The sequence below is a fragment of the Gopherus flavomarginatus genome, chromosome 2 (genome assembly GCF_025201925.1).
Source record: "Gopherus flavomarginatus isolate rGopFla2 chromosome 2, rGopFla2.mat.asm, whole genome shotgun sequence".
Lineage (NCBI taxonomy): Eukaryota > Metazoa > Chordata > Testudines > Testudinidae > Gopherus > Gopherus flavomarginatus.
Window position 1 is genome coordinate 122776591 of NC_066618.1, and position 20759 is coordinate 122797349.

A 20759-nucleotide genomic window follows, 5' to 3' on the forward strand; every position below is an offset into this window, starting at 1 on the left:
GCTTGAGAATAAAGGGAGAACCTGTAGATACAGCCTGATCTCTCCATATGAGGTGACGTAGTTTTCCTGAAGAAAAGCCTTCTCCAGTAGCTCCATGTTTGGCGCTCTATGCAAACCACATACAATTAATCATTTATTTCTGCCAACACTCCTCAGCTTTACTTAACAGATCATCATAACCTCTTCCTCTTATGTCTTCTGTTGCCTGTAATACATTTCATACACAGTGTCATTACTCCTCACTGCTTTTGCAGTCTCCTCCTAAGGACAGTATTCTTCCATGTTTGCTTCTCATTCAGGACCCAATAATACAACCCTTATGCATACCTATGTGAGTATGTCCCATTTACTTAAATGAGACCACTTGATGGAGTAAGGACTCACTAATGATAGGTTGCACTCATTAGCCTGTAGGCCCTGATTCTGCCACCCTCACTCATGCTGAGTTGTAGCTACTCTGAGTAAACCCACCACTGTTTATAGGCAAGGCTTAAAAAATGTGTACAAAACCTACTAGCCCAAGGACCAAGACTACTTGTCAGGCCATAATACACCAGTGCCTTAAGCAGCATGCACCCTCCTGCTCTGTATCCACCAGAGCTCTGCCTCTGAAAACATAGAAAAAGACATCACGACATTGGTTTACACTCTTCAGATTTTTTTTTTTTTAAATATCATCAAAAGCTGAGATTTTGAACAAACTGATAACACTCACCCAGGAAAAATTCCTACTTACTCTTGATGAATGGATTTTGCCCGCTCTTTTAATAGGACAACTAAGCTACTAATATGAGAGTAGGGTTGCCTGTTTCAGTACTATCAAACCTTATTATTAACTATTGCCTCTTGCCTATTTGCCAAGCTTCTTATTTGTGTGCATAAATCACCACTTGCTATTCTCTCCAAGTCTCCTTTCCTTATCTTTTCCCAGTGTTCTACTGTTATTCCATTAGATTTAGCAGTAAACCTCTTTTATATGGCAAGAAAGGCTTCCTGAGTAAATGCATTCATGACAATTTACATAGCAAAAGTAATGTAGATTTCTTTTTTAAAAGCAAAATTTTGCCAAAAGCATGATGACTGGAACTACATTAAAAAAAAGAAAGAACTTTTTTTAAAGAACTCTGTATTTTCAGTTTCAGTGCTGAATGCTAAGTGCTCAGTTATACAAATTCTTTGATTGCTCTTCAGCTCAAGTTAAAATTTGTAAATTTTATAAAATTTGACATTTAAAATGAAGATACAGCAAAATAATAGTCACCTGATTACATCAGTTTTGGACTGTCTTCGTTTTTGCTCCCTCTCTGGGATAACATGCCAAGTGAAAACGAGTCTCCAGTCAAACCCACCAATCTGTGGTTCCCCAGCATTTCCCAAGTACTCAAATGTATTCCATTCAATCACATCGATCACAGGACACACAACTGCTGACTCATCTTCCCCAATTCTAAATTATTTTAAGAAAGAAAAAAAATATTTTTGTTGACACTAGCAGAAACTAGAAATGGCAGGACTAAAGAAAGAGTTTATTGATACAAAAGTTTTTACCCCCATTTTACATATATTGGGATACAAGTAACGAACAGTTACTTACAGTAGGTGTGCTTCTTTGAGATATTTTAGTGAGTGTGGATCCCGCTGTAGGTGCACGTGTACCTCATGCACACAAGACCAGAGTTTTTTTGCTAACCAGGTCCATCAGGGCTGCACTTGGGCCCCATGTCTCCTAGTGTGGACAATCCCTCTGTAGATGACAGACAAGTTGTACCCTCCCTGAACTGTGGAAGTGAGGCATTTCAGCTGTATCTGTCAACAAGTGACTGAAGCACTGCTCTCCTGAATTTGGCATCCAACCTGGCTGACATGTCAAGCACAGAATGTCTAAGAAAAGTTAGTGGGTTGCTTCACTTAGCTGCCTTGCACATCTCAGAAACTGGCACAAAGGGCTGGCATTAGGGGTATAGCAAGCAGGACAATTGCCCAGGGCCACACATCACAGGCGGCCCCATGCAGCAGGGCTTGGGCTTCAGAAATGTTGCAGAAATCCAATGTGTGAGCAGGTAAAGGAGGCAGGGTGGGGGCTCACTCCTTAACTTCTGTCCTGGGCTCCAGCGACTAACACCGAGAGTGCCTTGACGTTCAGTGAGAGAGCCTGACCATTATAGCAGATTTTTATTCTCTGAGATGAGACAGTTTGGTCTTTCGATGTGTCCCATTTCCTCGGGCCAGGATCAAAGCTAAGGGTTGCATCACTGGAGCTGGGGTTGGTGCTGAAGGAGTTGCTGCATTGTAGGTTGCTGCTTCTCCCCAGGCCTTGACACCCTGCATGGCGTGGTGGATTCCTCTCTGGAGACTTAGCAGTGTTTGTCCTTATGGTAGGACACTGCACTCCTTCTTGAGCTTCTGCCTCCATGTTTGAAGTGGCCCTCTCAGTACCTGACTTCAGCTGCTGCTGAGACCTGCTGTATCTTTCCTCAGCACCATCTTCTCCATGCTAGTCTTAGGCATCACCTGCTTGCTCAGTGTAGTGCTGGATCATGCTGGCTCATTCACCAGCAGGATTCCAGATCTCGTTTCCTTAGGGTCTGAGGAGACCTTCATGGACTGTTCCAGCAGATGGCAATTAAGCCTTGTGTTTTGTGACTTACGCATTCTAGCAGAGGAAGACAAGCACACCAAGGCTACGTCTACACTACAGGATAAATTCGAATTAGCTTAAACTGATTTTATAAAACAGATATTATAAAGTCGATTGTGCGCGTCCACACTAGGCACATTAATTTGGTGGTGTGCGTCCATGGTCCGAGGCTAGCGTTGATTTCTGGAGCGGTGCACTGTGGGTAGCTACTGTAAAATAATGAGGCCAATAACGTCGATTTGCGTCCACACCAACCCTAATCCGATATAGTAATATCGATTTTAGCGTTACTCCTCTCGTTTTGTAGGAGTACAGAAATCGATTTAAAGAGCCCTTTAAATCGATATAAAGAGCAGTGTAGTGTGGACGGGTGCAGCGTTAAATCGATTTAACGCTGTTAAAATCGGTTTAACAGCGTAGTGTAGACCAGGCCCAAGCATCTTCTCTGAATGTGCAATTCCCTCAGGCAAAGAGAAACACCTACTGTGCCCATCCTTCAGAGGGATTAGTCCATTGCTGGATACACAGGGTTGGAAGCCCGCAGGTTTTGAGTCTGCCACGAGAAGGAGCCCTGTACAAAGATGTGTGTATGGGAGGCAGAGTCTGAATAATAGACTTGAGTCTTAATGGGTTGCATCAGTTCACGGTGGTCAAATACAGTAATCAGAAGTGGCTTCAAAAACTTTAGAAAGTTTTGAAGTTTAGCCTGAGTGAAGAACTAGCAGGCAGAACAGGGGAGGGATGAAGCCACCCAGCCCTTTATATGGGCACATGCTCATATGGGAGTATGAGGATGCATACACAGCCCTGATGGACACTGCTATTCAAAACAGCTCTATTTTCATGTACATGATGAGGTGCATGTGCACTTACAGTGGGATCCAGACATAACTTGAAGAAGCACTGGACATTTTTCCATCCAATCATAGAAATATTTTGCTGTATATTAAAAAAAAAAAAAAGTAATTGCCACACAGGTATAATTACAAAAGAAAGCAGATAAACAAGCACAAAAAAAATCTGCTTTTTCTGCAAACTAAGACTGAACCAGATCACCCAAAATATATTCAGTACAAAAGTAAGAAACAGTTAACTTATGTTCCATCCTCAACAAAAGGGATCCAGATTCTGAGATCACCTGATTAGGCTGATTTGTATAGAGTTGTATGGAAGGCAATTCACTACATTTTCAGTAAAGAAAATCAGACTATTCATCCAAAGTCCTTCCTAAGACTGCCATCTTCTGGCTTACCTAAACTACTTACAGACTGCCTCTTCATACGTAAGGTTGTTTCTTCAATCACTTGATATTAAAATCCTGATTATTTTAATCACTTTTCCCTGCTGTTTTCCATTTAATCTGGTACAATTAATCTAATATGTCTGGAATTTACCATACATGGTCCTGTCCCAGAGGTTAAAATTTAGGGGAAACAAATCAGACAGGTTGTTTGTAACAGGTCAATTAAAAAAAAATCTGAGTTTGGGGGAAGCTGTCAAACATACCTAAGGAAGTTAGGAGCATGTTTCCATTGAAAGTCAATGTGATGCATGCTCCTAAACCCGTTAGGGCAAGGCAGTTTTGGAAATCTCACTTGTGTTTTTTGTAAAGTTGTACTTTTTGGCCTCTTCTTCAAAGTCCATTATACTCAATGGGAGTCTTTCTATTGACTTTAAATGGGTTTGGATCGTGTCCGTTAGCCTCAGCAAGAGCTGGTGCCTTTGGGAAGGATTGAATATAGTCTCCTATCTGCAACACAATCTTCATAGTCTGTTGTAGGCATTGTAAATATTTGCAAGTGTAGCTCTGGCATTAGAAGGGGTCTGAATGTGGCTTTGAGAGCAGAAAGAAGAAAAAAGATATGGCATTGTTTACAGAGCCTGAGAGAAGCTAAACTCTGCTGTGGGAATATCTATGGCTCCATTCAAACTAGGAAAAATATACAAGTGTATTTAGTAGATGTGTAATATATGGATGAGGCTGAAATAGTACTACAAATGTTTCAATGTAATGTAGATGGGGTATTTCGTGATTTGTTCTGTTAAATGAAGGCTTGGATTCTGCATCATTCTGTGATGGAGATGGCATATGTGTCAAATGACAGCTGTAAATCAAAGCATTGCTGAGTATACAAGACTCAAATTATAGTGTGTGTACACACAATCTTAATTCTTTCCCATTGAAAACTCTTTTGCATAGTGCCTGACCCAGCCCTCTTTATTCCATATGAATATGGAAAGAAAACTTGGAAGGCAAGTTCTTATTTGCTCTTCTTTCCAACTTGCTTATGTGTATCTTGCACTGAAATAGTGAACCTCTGTCTAGAACTGAATATCTCTAGAACTGTTCCTTGGTCCCTTACCAGGCTGACAATGTGGTCACCAACAGAGCTGTGCGAATAAATGATTTTTTGGTTCACTGGCAGGCCAAACAATTGGGGGAAAAAATGGTTTCAGGTTGGACACTTACAGCCTTATCTTTTCATAGCAAAGGGTTAGATTTACAAGGCAACTTCAATGCCAGTGGCATTCACAAAATGGAGGAGGAGACGTCACAGTGGTGATGCTTCCCCTTATACTTTATAGCCTAGTGGTTAGGGCACTCACCTGGGATGTGGGAGACCCAGGTTTGATTTCCTGATCTGGAGCAGGGACTTGAGCCCAGTCTGTCCTTCCTAGGTGAGTGCCCTAACCCTTGGTCTATAGCAGTGGTGGGCAACCTGCAGCCTGTCAGGCTAATCCATTGGCGGGCCGTCAGTTTGTTAACATTTGCACAGTCACCCAAAGCTTCCAGTGGCCACGATTCGCCATTCACGGTGGAAATGTTGAAACTCACCATTTTGACATTTCTGAATTTTATCCCCTCCCCCATCCCCAACAGAAATAAGTTGCCAAAATTGACAGAAATTTGCAATATGTTTGGTCAGCCCGAATATGCATTTTTCAGTGAAAAAAGCTGTGGCCAAAAAACATTACCCAGTTCTAATCACAAACACCAAATTAGGTGAAAAGTTCAGGGCTCCATATAAAACACTGTCCCCTGTTCCTGGCAACAATTCTTCATTCCTTTAGGAAGAAGGAAATTGGATCTTCGAACCTCTAATTCCACTAGGCTATTAATCTGTTCTATAGAGAAACAAAATTTGCTGTTAAATAAAATGAATATTTACCATTCTGTTGCACTTCAAATAGCAAATACTTGCATTCTCTCAGAAATCACATTGTGGTAATTACTAGTTAATGACGATATTTTCATTACCTCTACAAAAACAGCAAATTTAACAGAGGACTCTTTTTTCTCAAGTTTATAATAAAAAAAAATGCACAATTTGTATAACTTTACCTTTCCAATAGTGGTTCAAGCCACCCTTCATGACACTCACAGTGGCAATCAAGAAATGTCAAAACATCGCCTTTCGCAAGAGAAGCTCCCAGAAGTCGAGCTCGAACCAGTCCTTCTCTTTTATTTGCACGAATAAGACGTACCTTGCGTAAACCAGCCACATAGTTTTCCAAAGGTTTCTTTAAATGGTCTATTACAAAGAAGTTGAACAGATCACTGTAAAATTATTGTACATAGCAGGTTATTAAAAAAAATAGTATTTAAAGCACTGTTGTAATACACTGATAAGTGTTGTGTGATCTAGCCTGTAGCCCTTCTCCCAATCTTGGCATGTCCCTAATACCTGGACAGGCCAAGGGAACAGACGATGTAAAACCAGGGTGGACAAAAATCATGTTTATCTTGTTAAAAATAGATTTTATTTAAATCAATTTTTAAAATTTAAAGTCAGACTTTTATTTACATGTTGCTTGTTCTTAGCTTTTTTCCTTTCTTAAAGCCTTTAATGGCTGAAGTGGATGATTTATACTTGTTTCTTTAAATTAGTTTTCTAATCGTTAGGAACATTTCCAATTTTACAATTTTTTTTTTACTAAGAAGTTTCACACTGAAAATGGTCATTTATGCGATAAAAAAAAAGATATAGGCCCAATTCTGTAACATTCTTATTGTGAGAACACCACAAACTCAAATACAAAATTGACAAACAAATAGCCCATATTATATTTGCAACCAGCACCTTCAAATATATTGAACTTCCACCAGTTAAGAAAACTGAAAAGCTTTGCCCATGCTGTTCTCCTCCATTAGGGTTTGCAGTCTGAAGTCAATAGGATGTGTACTCTTAAATCATACAGTGCTTTTGAAAATACCACGTTAGGAGCCTAATCCTATTTTGAGCATTTTGGCCTGTTTGTACAAAAAAATTCACAATAACTTTGTTCATGTATTGAAAGTTTAAACAGCTTTTCTTTATTAACTTTGAAACAATTTTGTTTTGAAGTGACAAAGATTTTGTGCGATTAATAGTAAAGTTTTTTAATAAAAATACAATTTAGATCCTGATGCTGCAAAGTTATGCACCTGCTTAACTTAAGGACAAGCTGTCCCACTGAAATCAAGGGGGAATACTCACATGAGTACCTATTGAAAGGTTTGGAGAGTGAGGGCCTTAATTTTCAATATTTTTGGTTTTTACAAAGCCTCAACTTGATCTAAATCAATTATTTAAAACCGACAACCCAAACAAAACCAACAAAAGATTTAAATTATTATATAAAATCATTCCATCTTGTGTTAAAGCAGCTGTACCAGTTTTTACACCAGTCAAAGGTTTCTCTATGTGTGGGGAAAGGCTCAGTTGCAAGTTTGAGGGAGCTGATTGCACTACTCCCATGGAGCAAAGGGGACTTTGACAGGACCAAAAATCCTGACCCTGTATTTCCAATTGAAGGATGTATGTCTGTAGTTGGTATAAAATATTTTTTGAAAAATACACTCTTTTCAAGTATGGTTCTGCTCTGAAGACTGCTTATTTAAAAAAAGTACCTAACATATCTACTCCAGGCAAGACTGAGTTCTTCAGGTCAAGGACTACGTCTTTGTATGGAGTATGCATCATGCCTAGCACAACAGGGCCCCAGTACTTTGGGGGACTTCCAGGCACTATTGTAAAGAAATGCTCAGAGAATGTACATCTCATTTGCACTAAAAGTTTATGATAAGAGAATTCTGAGACAAGTAGCATCACACGAGCAAGGAGAAATCATTTATTTGGAGAGGCAAGAAAGGATATTATCTTAGAAAAAAAGGAGGTATTTCCCAAAAAAATCTTCACTCTGCAATGCTGAGGGTTGGAAATGTCCTTACAACTATAACCCTCAGGTGTAAACTAAAGGTGCCCTGGGGCTGCTGTTTTTGCAGTGTAAAAGAGGAGCTCTGTATACAACACTAAAGCTGCCATATACCAGAACTCAACGTGGAAAACACACTCAGAATTATCCAGGGTGATTCCGAGCACATGGGCACCAGGTTTGTATAATTTTTGGTGGTGCCCAGAACGGGTTCAAGCAGAGCCATCCCATCCATAGGATGGACCAGGGCAACCACCCCGAGCCCCATGCTCTGGGGAGCCCCATGCTTCAGACAGCAGCGAGCAACCCAGCCCCAGCCTAAGCAGGGATGGGAAGAGGCGGGGCAGGGGCTAGGGTGAAGGCATAGAGTGGGGGTGGGGCAGGGGCTAAGGGGAAGGGGTGGAGTGGGGGTGGGGCAGAGGCGAGAAGCAGTGGGGCTGAGCGGGCTGGGACCAGGTCACTCTCTGCTGCCGGCACCAGGCCCCCCGTTAACCCACCAGGCTGCCCTGGACCCTACGGCCCCCTGAACCACAGGGTCCCCAAAGCGCGGCGCCCAGGGCGGTTGCCCCAGTCTATCCTATGGATGGGATGGCTCTGCAAATATCAAGCCCGAACACTTGTGGAGCCGGACCCATGTTCCTGAATATTGGTGGAGCACGAGCACCACAGGCCCATACAACTCACAGCCTATGCCTGAGCACTCTGAGTGACTTGCTTCTGATAGCAGGTTTTTGAACTGCAAAAACGAAATTCATGTGGTGTACAGTGGAGTTCTCCAATTGTTCATGGGGTTGTGTCGGGAGGACTTGATCGAAAGGCTGAAAATCATTTCAGGCAGACTAATATGCATAAAAATCCAGGCTCCCTCCCTAATGTTCATTTGGAATGAGTTGAAAGATGCAATCCACTGCAATATCAAGATTATCAGTTGAAACTGTAAAAATGCCATTACACTTTTATTCCAATGTTTGTGTGCAATATGCCTGACTAGGTACTGCGTGCCATCAGGGCACAATAATGAGCACAGGCGCCGACTCCGTGGGTGCTCTGTGACTGGAGCACCCATGGGAAAAAATTGTAGCCAAGCTCCCGACTCCTCGCCTCCTTCTCCCTGCCCTGAGTGTGCTGCGGCCTCGCTCCTCTCCCTCCCTCCAAGCTCTTCCCATGCCCCCAGCCATCTAATAGCTGTTTGGCAGTGCTTCGGATTTTCCGGGAGGGAGGGAGGGGGAGGAGCAGGGACGCAGCACGCTCAGGGAAGGAGGCGGAGAAGAGGTGAGGCAGGGACAAGGACTTGGGGTAAGGAGATGGAAAAGGGGCGGGGCTGGGGTGGGAAAAGGCAGGGTGGGGCAGGGACTTTGGGGAAGGGGTGGAATGAGGGTGGGGCGAGGGCAGTGCAGGAATGGGGGTCAAGCACCCTCTGGGCAGAATGGAAGTCGGTGCCTATGATAACCAGCAAATGGCTTACTGTTCCATACATGTTCAAAGTGGACTTTCTGGGTTTTTCAGAAAGATGACGAACAAAAATCAGAACAGGCATTTTGCAAAACCAGACAAAAAGGGCATAATTCCTGTACACACTCTTAGCAGTTCCTTAAGTAAATTCAGCTGCTGAAAATGCAATCTGGAAGTGAATGGATTTGGAGATATGTTTTTCTTTTTAAAAAAAAGTACAATAGCAGATATCACCCCATTTACATGAATAATAGTACAATATTTCAGTAATCTGTCTTCTGTCTGTAAATGTTTTGGTGAAAGTTTAGGAAGGGGCTGAAAAGCAGACCAATTTCTCTGTGAAAGATATCCTAAAAAAAGAATATTAGGTTTTTTATCCCAAAAAAAGAATATTAGGTTTGTATTGATTTAATCATTTTGCTCCAACAGTGAGATAGGCTTAATTTTAAATCTCTACCCCTCTGCCCCTGTCCCTTTCCCCCTCTGCTCCTGTTGCCATGTCCTGTCCCTCTCACACAGCTCCTGTCTGTCCCTTTCTTTGCCTCTCCTTTACATTTGAATCAGTTAGCTTCTTTCTCCTCCTCTTCCACATTGCCTAGCTGCTGGAGGAGACCACTGAGGGTATGTCTACACTACGAAATTAGGTCAATTTTATGGAAGTCGATTTTTTAGAATTCAATTTTATACAGCCTACTGCCCATGTCCATACTAAGCGCATTAAGTCGGCGGAGTACGTCCTCACTACCGTGGCTAGCATCCAGGGCCGGCTTTAGGCCGACTCAGCCGATTCCCCGGAATTGGGCCCCGCGCCTAAGAGAGCCCCGCACCTTAAGCGCCTTTTAAATTTTTTTTTACTTACCCCGGCTGCGGTCTGCTCCAGGGTCTTCCATGGCCCCACTCCCCTGACCAAAATGCCGGTGGGAGCGCGGCTGCCCCACAGCCCGGCTCTCCCAGCTGGAGCCCCGGCCGGAGCGGGGCAAGCCGCCCCGAGGTCCCGGATGGAGCCCCGGCCAGAGCGCGGCAAGCCGCCCTGCGGCCCCGGCTGGAGCCCCGGCCAAAGCGCGGCAAGCCGCCCCGCAACCCCGCTCTCCCAGCTGGAGCCCCAGCCAGAGCGCGGCAAGCCCCGCCGCCCCGGCCAGAGCGGGGCAAGCCGCCCCGCAACCCTGATCTCCTGGCCAGAGCCCCGGTCGGAGCACTGCAAGCCACCCCGCAACCCTGCTCTCCCGGCTGGAGCCCCGACCAGAGCGGGGCAAGCCCCGCCGCCTCGCTCTCCCGGCTGGAGCCCCGGCTGGAGCGGGGCAAGCCGCCCTGCAGCCCCTGCTGGATCCCCGGCCAGAGCGTGGCAAGCCACCCCACGGCCCCAGTTGGAGCCCCGGGCGGAGCGGGGCAAGCCGCCTGGCAAATGCGCTCTCCCGGCCAGAGCCCCAGCCGGAGCGCGGTAAGCTGCCCCGCAACCCCGCTCTCCCGGCTGGAGCGGGGCAAGCCCTGCGGCCCCGGCCAGAGCCCCGGCCGGAGCACGGCAAGCCGCCCCGCTCTCCCGGCCGGAGTCCCGGCCGGAGTGCGGCAAGCCGCCCCGCTCTCCCGGCCGGAGCCCCGGCCGGAGCACAAGCCCTACCCTGCAGCCCTGCTCTCCCGGCTGGAGCTCTGGGCCCTTTAAATAGCCCCCAAAGCCCTAGGATAGTGGGGGGCTATGGGGGCTATTTAAAGGGCCGGGGCTCCAGCTGCCTCTGCCACCCTGTCCTTTAAATAGCCACTGGAGCCTCCCCCCTGCCCCCATGTATTCTCCAGGGCTCCCTGGCTATTTAAAAGGTCTGGGGCGGTAGAAGCAGGGGAGCCCCAGGCCCTTTAAATAACTCCCAGAGCCCTGGGATAGCGGGAGCCTTGGAGGCTATGTAAAGGGCAGGGGCTCCAGCTGCCTCTGCTGCACCCCCAGCCCTGCATGCACCAGCCCTGCCCCCCCGCCTGCAGCCAGCTCTGCATCCCGTGCCCACAGCCAGCCTCTGCCAAACCCCCTGCCCCTGTCTCCAGGCAACCCATGCCACACACCTCTGTGGCCCTGCTCAAAGCCAGCCAGCCCCCCTCACAGCCCTGCCCACACCCGCCCTGCACACCCTGCCCGCCCTGCCCACACCCAGCCCCGCATCCCCTGCCCTCTCTCCAGCCAATCCCTGCTGCACCCTCCTGCCTGAATCCAGCCAGTTCCGCACTCCTCTATCTCCAGCCCTCTCAACCCCTGCTGCATTCCTCTGCGGCCCCGCCTGAAGCCAGCCCACCCCACACCCCCTGTCTCCAGCCAGCCCTGCACCCCTTTCCCTGCCTGCAGCTAGACCCTACCTCCAGTCAGCCCCTGCCCTGCCTCCAACCAGCCTCATGTCCACTGCTGCCCTGCAGTTCCCAGGGCAGTAACCCTGCACACCTGCTTCAATGAGGGGGGCAGGGAGCAGCTGGGACCCACACATGTGCACATCCGCAGAGAGTGGCAGGGACCCACACATGTGAAATGGTGGTCATTAATAAGCAATCAACAGCATATATGATGCAATGTACATAATATATAATTGTATTATTTATGTAGTTATGGAAAGTAAATAATACATGGAAGAAATAAAAGGCTTTTTTTTTTACATTTTTTTTTTTTTAGTCATCCCTGCCAGGGCCCTGCCTAAAATGTTCGAATTGGGCCCCGCACTTCCTAAAGCCGGCCCTGCTAGCATTGATTTACAGAGCGGTGCACTGTGGGTAGCCATCCCACAGTTCCCGCAGTCTCTGCTGCCCATTGGAATTCTGGGTTAAGCTCCCAGTGCCTGATGAGGCAAAAACTTTGTCGCGGGTGGTTTTGAGTACATGTCGTCATGACCCCTCCCTCCCTCCCTCTGTGAAAGAAATGGTAGACAATCATTTTGTGCCTTTTTTCCCCCGAGGTCCCGTCCACTGGACCCGCTCAGCCCGCTGCCTGCCTGGATGATTGGAACCCCAGACTGGCAGTGGGCTGAGCAGGACCAGCAGATGGAGCCCCAGACTGGCAGCAGTTTGGGGATCCGTCCGCCGGCTCTTGCCAGCCGGGGTCCAGCTCAGCTCCATTCAGCTGGCAGATCTCGGTGAGGTCGATCAGGGGTGCCTGAACAGACATGGCTATCTTCCTCTTAGAGCACCAAATGGGAGTCATTCTCTTCTTTAAGTTTTGTCTCATGGAGATTCAGTCCTGCCTGGAATATCATGCGAGCTGGAGGCTTCTGCCTCAGGCTGCTCACCCGGCCAGCAGCACCGCACTGTTGCACCTACCCAGTCTGCCCCTTGCTCCCATGGCTCATGAAGCCTGGGGGACATTAGTAAGAAGCAGTTCAACTTGTGGAATGACAAATCCAGAACGAAGGATTGCACTCTATGATTATAAGATTAAGATTATTTCAGAGTCCTAGATAGCATTTAGTCCCCATAAAAGGCTTCATGAACATTTTCCCGCGCCTCTAACAAAAATGTTTCATTTATCAGAGAAGCTGAAACGGTAAGGAACCCGGGACTATAACTTAGAGAGAGTGTCCCTATTATTAAACTCATAATTGATATAATTAAAAGTAAAATTTCACAGCATGGTCTCTTCTAAGACTAAAACTGCACAAGGGGAGTCAGAAAAAGGAACAGTAACCTGTTTCCACCAGGTTTTGAACTGGGGACGTTTCGGGTGTTAGGTGAACATGATCACCACTACACTAAGGGGCTTTTGTGTGTTAGGTGAATATGATAACCACTACACTACGGGGCTTCTCTTTTTTTAACAGAGACTTTGCCGAATGCACAGGAATGTTTTCTGTAGCTACAGAAGCTACCTAATGCAATGTCTATATCTATGGCCTTCCTGCTCACAAAGTGGTCATGCCCCTGTCCAAGGCTGACACAGCACGGAGTGCATGTGACACAATGACCTGGCTCAGGCAGGATCGCTAGTGAGGCATGATACTTTTGTCGTTAAGCAAACACAGCAATTCTTTCCTGGCCTCTGCCATTGAATGCCTCCATGCATTACACTGTGCCCTATCAATGCGGGAGGACTGCATGAGCTTGGAAAACATGTAATCAAGAGTGCATTTTTTTCGCCTTCTCATCTGCGATAACCTCAGGGATGGAGATGATAGGGGGAGCGTAGAAACATTCTGGGGGGACTGCATGGTCACCTGTGCTGCTGAGTTCGCCACGCTGGCCAAACAGGAAATGAAATTCAGAGGTTCCCGGGGCTTTTCCTATGTACCTGGCTAGTGCATCTGAGTTCAAAGTGCTGTCCAGAGCGGTCACAATGGAGCACTCTGGGATAGCTCCCGGAGACCAATACCGTCGAATTGCATCTGCACTACCCCAAATTCAACCTGGCAATGTCGATTTCAGCATTAATCCCCTTGTTGGGGAGGAGTACAGAAATCCATTTTAAGAGCCCTTTAAGTCGACAAAAATGGCTTCGACGTGTGGACGAGTGCACGGTTAAATCGATCTAACGCTGCTAAATTCGACCTAAAGTCGTAGTGTAGACCAGGGCTGAGACTCCAGAAAAGAGTCTCCTAGCTCTCACTTTTACTGCCTGGCAACATGACAGCTAGGAGGATCAACTGCAGGAGAAGTTCTGCTCAGGCTCTGCATCCCTGGGATGCAGTATGCTCAACTGCTCCATGAGAATGGACCGTCACAGTCAGTTCAGCAGTTAGGAGCAGGGGTTCTGGAACAATTTTTATATTGGGGTGCTAAGAGCCATTGAACCAAACAGTAAACCATGCATATAATGGAAACCACTTCAAGCCAGCACCCCCAGTGCCAGCACCTATGATTAGGAGCTGTGCAATGACTGATCATGCAGGGAACCATTCCCTGAAGTACATATTTATATTTTCCAATCTTTATGTTGCATTAATGTGGTCACTTATGATACTTACATATTTTAATTATACATTTAAAAATAAATACTAGTATGTTTAATATAAGTTGTGGACAATAGCTTACTATATTGTATGTATTGAAACATAAAATGTATATTTCGAAATATATACATTTTAAGTAGTTTTTTAAAAGTTGTTTTAAGATACATAGACTGTGACATACTTTTTTTATTAAGTACATCACAATTTAAAAAATTCATTTAGTAACACTTCTGAATCGAGATGTGCTAGTATAATACAAAAATATTCAGAAATAAGTTGTGGCAGAAAAGAGCAGAACTTTGTAGAAACTGAAAGGACCAATAGCTTAAATTTATCACTCATTTGTGTATAAAATTTTGCATCCATGCTACAATCCTTCATTGTAAGCCATATCAATTTACAGTGCAGGGAAATCAAGTAAAGGTTTAAAAAAGGGGAAAGTAAGAATTTTGATCAAGTTATGTTAGTACCACAATATTCTTGATAATTAATTTTTCAGAATTTTCTATACTTCCCCCTTCATGTGGACTTTGGACAATAGTACTGCCACCCTCTATCTTCCTTGTACTCTACAAATATAACCCTTACTTTTAATAAAATATTACATAGGAATATGAAAAATATACCCAATTCTTCCACATATATTCAAAGTGATATTTGAGAGTGAAAGAACTGTAAACATGCATTATATATATCTTAGCAGTATCTCTCAAAATCCTGAAAGCTCTTACAAAATAAGTAGCAATTTAAAAAAAAAAAAAAAAATATATCCCCACCAGTAAGCCATTTCTTTCATATAACAATATTTGCAAATAGCCAGAGTATAATGATCTTACATTATGAGTGGCAGACAAAACTACACCTAATATTTTTACGACACATATTTCTAGCTGCTATCTTACATGGGTCCCCACTACTGTAACATGTGAGTGCCTCACAATCTTCAATGTCTTTATCCTCATAACTTTGTGAGGTACCGATGGGGAACTGAGGCCTACAGAGATTAGAGGGACTTGCCCACAGTCACATAGGAAGACTGCAGCTGACCAGGGAATTAAATTCCAATTTCTAAAGTCTCACGTTAGCACTATAACCATTACACTGTTCCTCCTCTCCACTTGCTGAACAAGACACTGAATTTGACAGTCCCACCAGCATGGCAAAGTAAAAGCGATTTCAAGCTACAGCATGGCTAAATATAACAATTACAAAATGTTAGTGAGCTGTTACCCTATCAGTATACCTTCTACTCCTGCAGACTTTTACTTCACCCACCTTGTCTGTCTGACAAAAGTACTGTTATTTATACAATGAAATACCTACCCTTGTCACTATAATCATCCACCAGGATAACTTCTTCCAGCAGAATATCTGGGGATGTCTCAAGAACACTATGTACTGTTCGCAAAAGTGTTGACCAAGCCTCATTATAAAAAGCTATTACAACTGAGGTTTTTGGAAGGTTATGATAATCGTATTTCTTCTCTTTGCACCTGTAAATAAAGGGACCCAAATTAGTAAAAGTGTGAAATTATCTATAAATTTTCAGAAAATAGTTTTCAAATGAAGACTGCATACAGTGCTTACTAATTTTTTTTTTAGCAAGATATAAAGGAACAATGAGGAAAGTCATGCAATGTGCTTAGTGAGGTAGCTATTATTCAGGGGGACTCTAACTTCTTCAGTTTACATTTATATTTCAAAAATATCCAATCATCTAAAAAGACAAGGGAAGATGTCTCTGGCTCATTTAGATGCAATATGTGTCCCATCAGAAAATGACTTCAAATTAAAGAATTTTACAATGGGGAAAACGCTGTGGCCTCCGGCTCACCACAGGAAGACACACCCAGTGAGGATATTGCAACAACTAAGATTTGCTATTATTTTGTGCCTAAATTACTGATAACTTAACTTCTGTCCTGGAAGCTAAATTTGAAAAACTAGAGAACAAAGTGGAAGTGCTCAATAGCAAAATTGCTACTACAGAAAAAGCCAAAACATATCTAAAGAAAATTCAGTAACAGATAAAGACAATGGAATTTGTGCAACAAAGTGCCTTAATTCCAAGGAGACCATAAAAATGCTGGAATGTGATACTAAAAACCTTACGAAGAGAGAAAGGTATAAAAGTACACACATAATTGGCTTTGCAGAAGGACAGCAAATTCACAATCCTGTCAAGTATTTTGAAAAATGGCCATCAAACACCAAAATATTAGTATCTCTTGATTAAAAAGTTCACACAGAATTCCAAGGGTGATCTACAACAACAGGCCCAAGACTAGAGTTGTACGATTCCAAACATACTATGATCAATAAGGTTTTTACAGCTTTGCGATCAGAGGGCAAGATCAAGAAATCTGGGAACAGAATGTATATTTTTCAGCATTTTTACTTGCAGTATAGAAATAGAGGGCAGACTGTACCATGCCCCTGCCTAGCAACAATTCCATGTCAAATAGATTGAATTTGCTTTGCTTTACCCATCTATGATTTACTACAAAAATGCTACTTTTCTACACCAGTAGAAGCACTGCCTCAAGAAACTTCCAAATCTGCCAGATGACTAGGACTGCATATTTAACAGCCTCCTGGCCCTTTAGAATGGAAATGTATACTTTAAGTATAAATGTTGCTGTTTGCACGGTCTAATATTTAACCATAAAAACATGAATAGAAAAGACAACATATATAGAATCACAGGGTTAGAAGGGATCACATGGGTCATCTAGTCTAACCCCTATAGCACTTCCCTAATTTAAAAGCTAGCAGTTATACTTCACCTTTTTGCATTTCCGGACTTGAGTATTTAACTATACAACCATAACATTACATCCCTCCTTTTATTTTTGTATTTAACTCTGTTAAATAGGTTTCTAGTTTGCACACATCACCACAGCATCTAATTATCTACACTCTGTATGAACCATTTCACCTACCCCTGGGGTATTCAACACAATACATTTATTAGAAAGAGAAGGTGGGTGAGGTAATATGTTTTATTGGACCAACTTCCGTTGGTGAGAATGACAAGCTTTTGAGCTTACAGAGAGCTCTTCTTCAGGTCTGGGAAATGTACTCAGAGTATCACAGATAAATACAAGATAAAACAGATTGTTTAGCATAAGGAGTTAACACATATTTCAAAGGGCACATAAGTAAATAACACATATTTCAAGGTGAGGTGACCCGTTAACACCTCTCCAGTCATAGGGGAAAGAAAGGGGGAAAACAGCTGGGGGGATGGGTGAAGTGGGTTATAGATGGTTGTAATAAGCCATAAATCCAGTGTCTCTACTCATTCCATGATTTTTAGAAGAAGAATTTCTTCGGGGCAAAGGGCTCACTGGTATCATGTAATGAGTTTCGGCTGGCCTGACCAGTTCAGCGTACCCCAATTCACTGATGTCTTAATCTGTATCTAATAGGTGGCATGTAAGATATCACTGGAAAACTAATAACTCACTGATCATTAATATTTGTGTGTGATGTATGCTGGTAAACAAGTCTGCCCTAGACAAAGGAATAGGCTTATTTTTCTGACTAGCCTGGTCGTCAGGCAGAGAGAATGAAGGTCTATTTACATATGAGATTAAAAAAAAACTATCAAGTTAACAAGTGGGGAAGGATACAGCATGAGGTCTACACCTCAGCTGGGAAGAGAAACTTTATCTGGGCTATAAAGATGGGGTCTGAAGCTCAAGTGATAAGCAACTGAATCAACTGACTGTACAGTACTACTGTATTATAAACATATGATGACTGAAGTGTTTTATGAAAGCCTATGACACACTGGTGATTAATAGAATTGTGAACCGTATGTATTAATGCTAAATAAGGAATTATGGATACTCATTAATATTGTGCTTTACAGTTTGTAACCAAACAAAGGGAGAGACAGGTCTCTCCCAGACAGGAGGGAACATCACAGCTCTCTACCCATCTCCAATGAAATTAAGCAAGGTGTGACCAAAACCAAGGGAGGCCCCATTTACATTTCAATCAGCAGCAGGCTGCGAAGATCACGGGAAGTGAAGAACAGCATGGCATCACCCTGCCTTTTGAAACAAGGTCATTGAACTTTGAGAGAGATAACAAACAGAGGCAGAAAGCCATTTTGGCATTCAGCATTACACAGACACAAGGGGCCAGAAGTCTTGCAAAGCTGAGAAAGAAGGGTCCTTCTACCAGTTGGGGGAGAGGGCTTGAAGTCTCTATGAACTAAGGTGAGAAACTTGCTTAGGCAAAGACCTTTCACCTAAGAAGTCATAGGAAGCCAGTATCTTATACTTCTGTAGAAGGTCCTGACCGAGGGAAAGTCAGCCACAGCTGGGAAGAAGAATAATTGGAGAGAGAACCATCGTCAACAAAACTTGTATCTTGCTAGATTAAGGGTTAGGCTTTTAGATATGTGTTTGCACTTTCATTTGTTTGTAACCCTTTCTAACTTTATTCTTTTTACTTGGCATCACTTAACCTAGATCCTTATATATATAATGAATCAGTTTACCCCCGTTAAAAATTAATAAGCTCTAATGTGGTTTTGTCTCTTTAACCAAACCAACCTTATTATTTCTCTGAGTGGTCCAGGAGAGTAGTGGACACTTCAGAGCAGATGGTTTTGGGAAACGTCAGGACTTGTGGTGTGCTGGTTGTCACCCCGCAAGTAGTAACCAAGGCTAATGGAAGCCAGGGTGGGGCTCTTGTGCTGTAGGTAGGCTGCTGGAGTCAGAGCTGCTGATCCAGGGCTGTACAGCATACAGACTCTCAAGGAGTGACCTGGATGCTTGTCTGCTGGCATTCTAGTGTGTGAGCCACTGCAACAGGGCATTTAAGGCACCTAGAGTTACAGGGCAGGCAGGGACACAACACCTCACTGGTCTGAACTGCACCCCCAGAACGTGACACCCCTATTCTGACACCTTCCTTTCTGAAATTCTCTCCATTTTTAAATGACATTTTACTTCAGAGCTTTGGATATAGGATGACCAGACGACAAAGATGAAAAATCGGGACAGGAGATGGGGGGTAATAGGCACCTATATAACAGAAGACAGTACTTTAGGAGGCATGAGACTCATCAGAAAACAAACCAGATCCCTCAAGAAAAGAAGGTAGTACAGGCACAGGCCTGTTATGCATAATCCTAGAATGGCTCTGAGAAGGTTACATAGATTCATCACAGTTTTTATGTTCAAGTTTATGACCATGGAAATAATCATCATCCCTTCTGTCTCCTAATAAGATTGGTTTGTGGTTCTCAATCCCAAAGAAGTCTACTTCCTCATAGCCATCAGAAACACATTACAAATATCTGAGGTTATATGTGGGAAAAAAGCACTATCACAATAGAGTGCTACTTGTCAGTCTATCTATGGCACTGAAAGGATACGCCAAATTAAGAACCGACTCAGACCAATGGTCTATCTAGCTGAATATCCTCTCTTTTGACAGTGGTTGATTACAGATGCTTCAGAGGGAATGAACAGAACAGTACAATTATCCAGTGATGCATCCCATGTCATCCAGTCCCAGCTTCTGGCAGTCAGAGGCTGAGGGACTCCCAGAGCATGGGATTGTGTCTCTGACCATCTTGGCTACTAGCTATTTATGAACCTATCCTCCAAGAACTTATCTAATTCTTTTTTGAACTCAGTTATATTTTTGGCCTTCCCAACATCCCCTGGCAATAAGTTACTGAGGTTAACTATGCACTGTGTGAAGAAGTACTTCCTTATGTTTGTTTTAAACCTTCTGCCTAATCAGTTCTTTGGGTTATCCCTGGGTTTTGTGTTATGTGAATGGGTAAATAACACTGCTTCATTCACATCCACACCAGATTTTAAAGATCTCTACATACCCTCTTTTAATCATCTATTTTCTAAGATGAACAGTCCCAGTCTTTTTAATCTCTCCACATGGAAGCTGTTCCATACTCTCAATCATTTTGTTGCCCTTTTCTATATTTTTTCCAGTTCTAATATATCTTTTGGGGCAAACAGAACTGCATGCAGTATTCAAGATGAGGGTGTACCATGGATTTATATAATGGCATTATAATATTTTCTGTCTTATTATCTATTCCTTTCCTAATAGTTCCTAAGAGTCTGTTAGTGTTTTGACTGCTGGTACACATTGAGCAGATATTTTCAGAGAAATATCCAAGATGACTCACAGTGAGCTCTTTCTTGAGTAGTAACAGTTAATTTAGACCCGAACATTTTGCATGTATAGTTGGGATTATGTTTTCCTATGTACATTACTTTGCATTTATCAACACTGAATTTCATCTGCCATTTCGTTGCCTAGTCACCAAGCTTCCAGAGATCACTTTCTAACTCTTTACAGTTTACTTTGGATTTAACTCTCTCGAGTAATTTTGTATCATCTGCAAACTTTGCCACCTCACTATTTACCCCCTTTTCCAAGTCATTTATGAATACGCTGAACAGCACACATCCTGGTACAGATCCTTGGGGGACCCTACTGTTTACTCCTCCACTGTGAAAACTAACCATTTATTCCTACCCTTTGTTTCCTATCTTTTAACCAGTTACTGATCCGTG

The 20759-nt window shown here is 43.6% G+C and overlaps 1 protein-coding gene across 1 annotated transcript in view; it reads right to left on the reverse strand.

Annotated features, from left to right (window-relative positions):
* GALNT12 (polypeptide N-acetylgalactosaminyltransferase 12) overlaps nt 1-20759 on the reverse strand; it is a 101378-nt gene that overhangs the window by 63679 nt on the left and 16940 nt on the right. Inside the window, exons 2-4 of the mRNA XM_050938217.1 lie at nt 15514-15683; nt 5982-6171; nt 1262-1447 (exon numbers count right to left, since the gene is read on the reverse strand). Coding sequence (XP_050794174.1) covers nt 1262-1447; nt 5982-6171; nt 15514-15683 — 546 coding nt within the window. The remainder of the gene's footprint in view (nt 1-1261; nt 1448-5981; nt 6172-15513; nt 15684-20759) is intronic.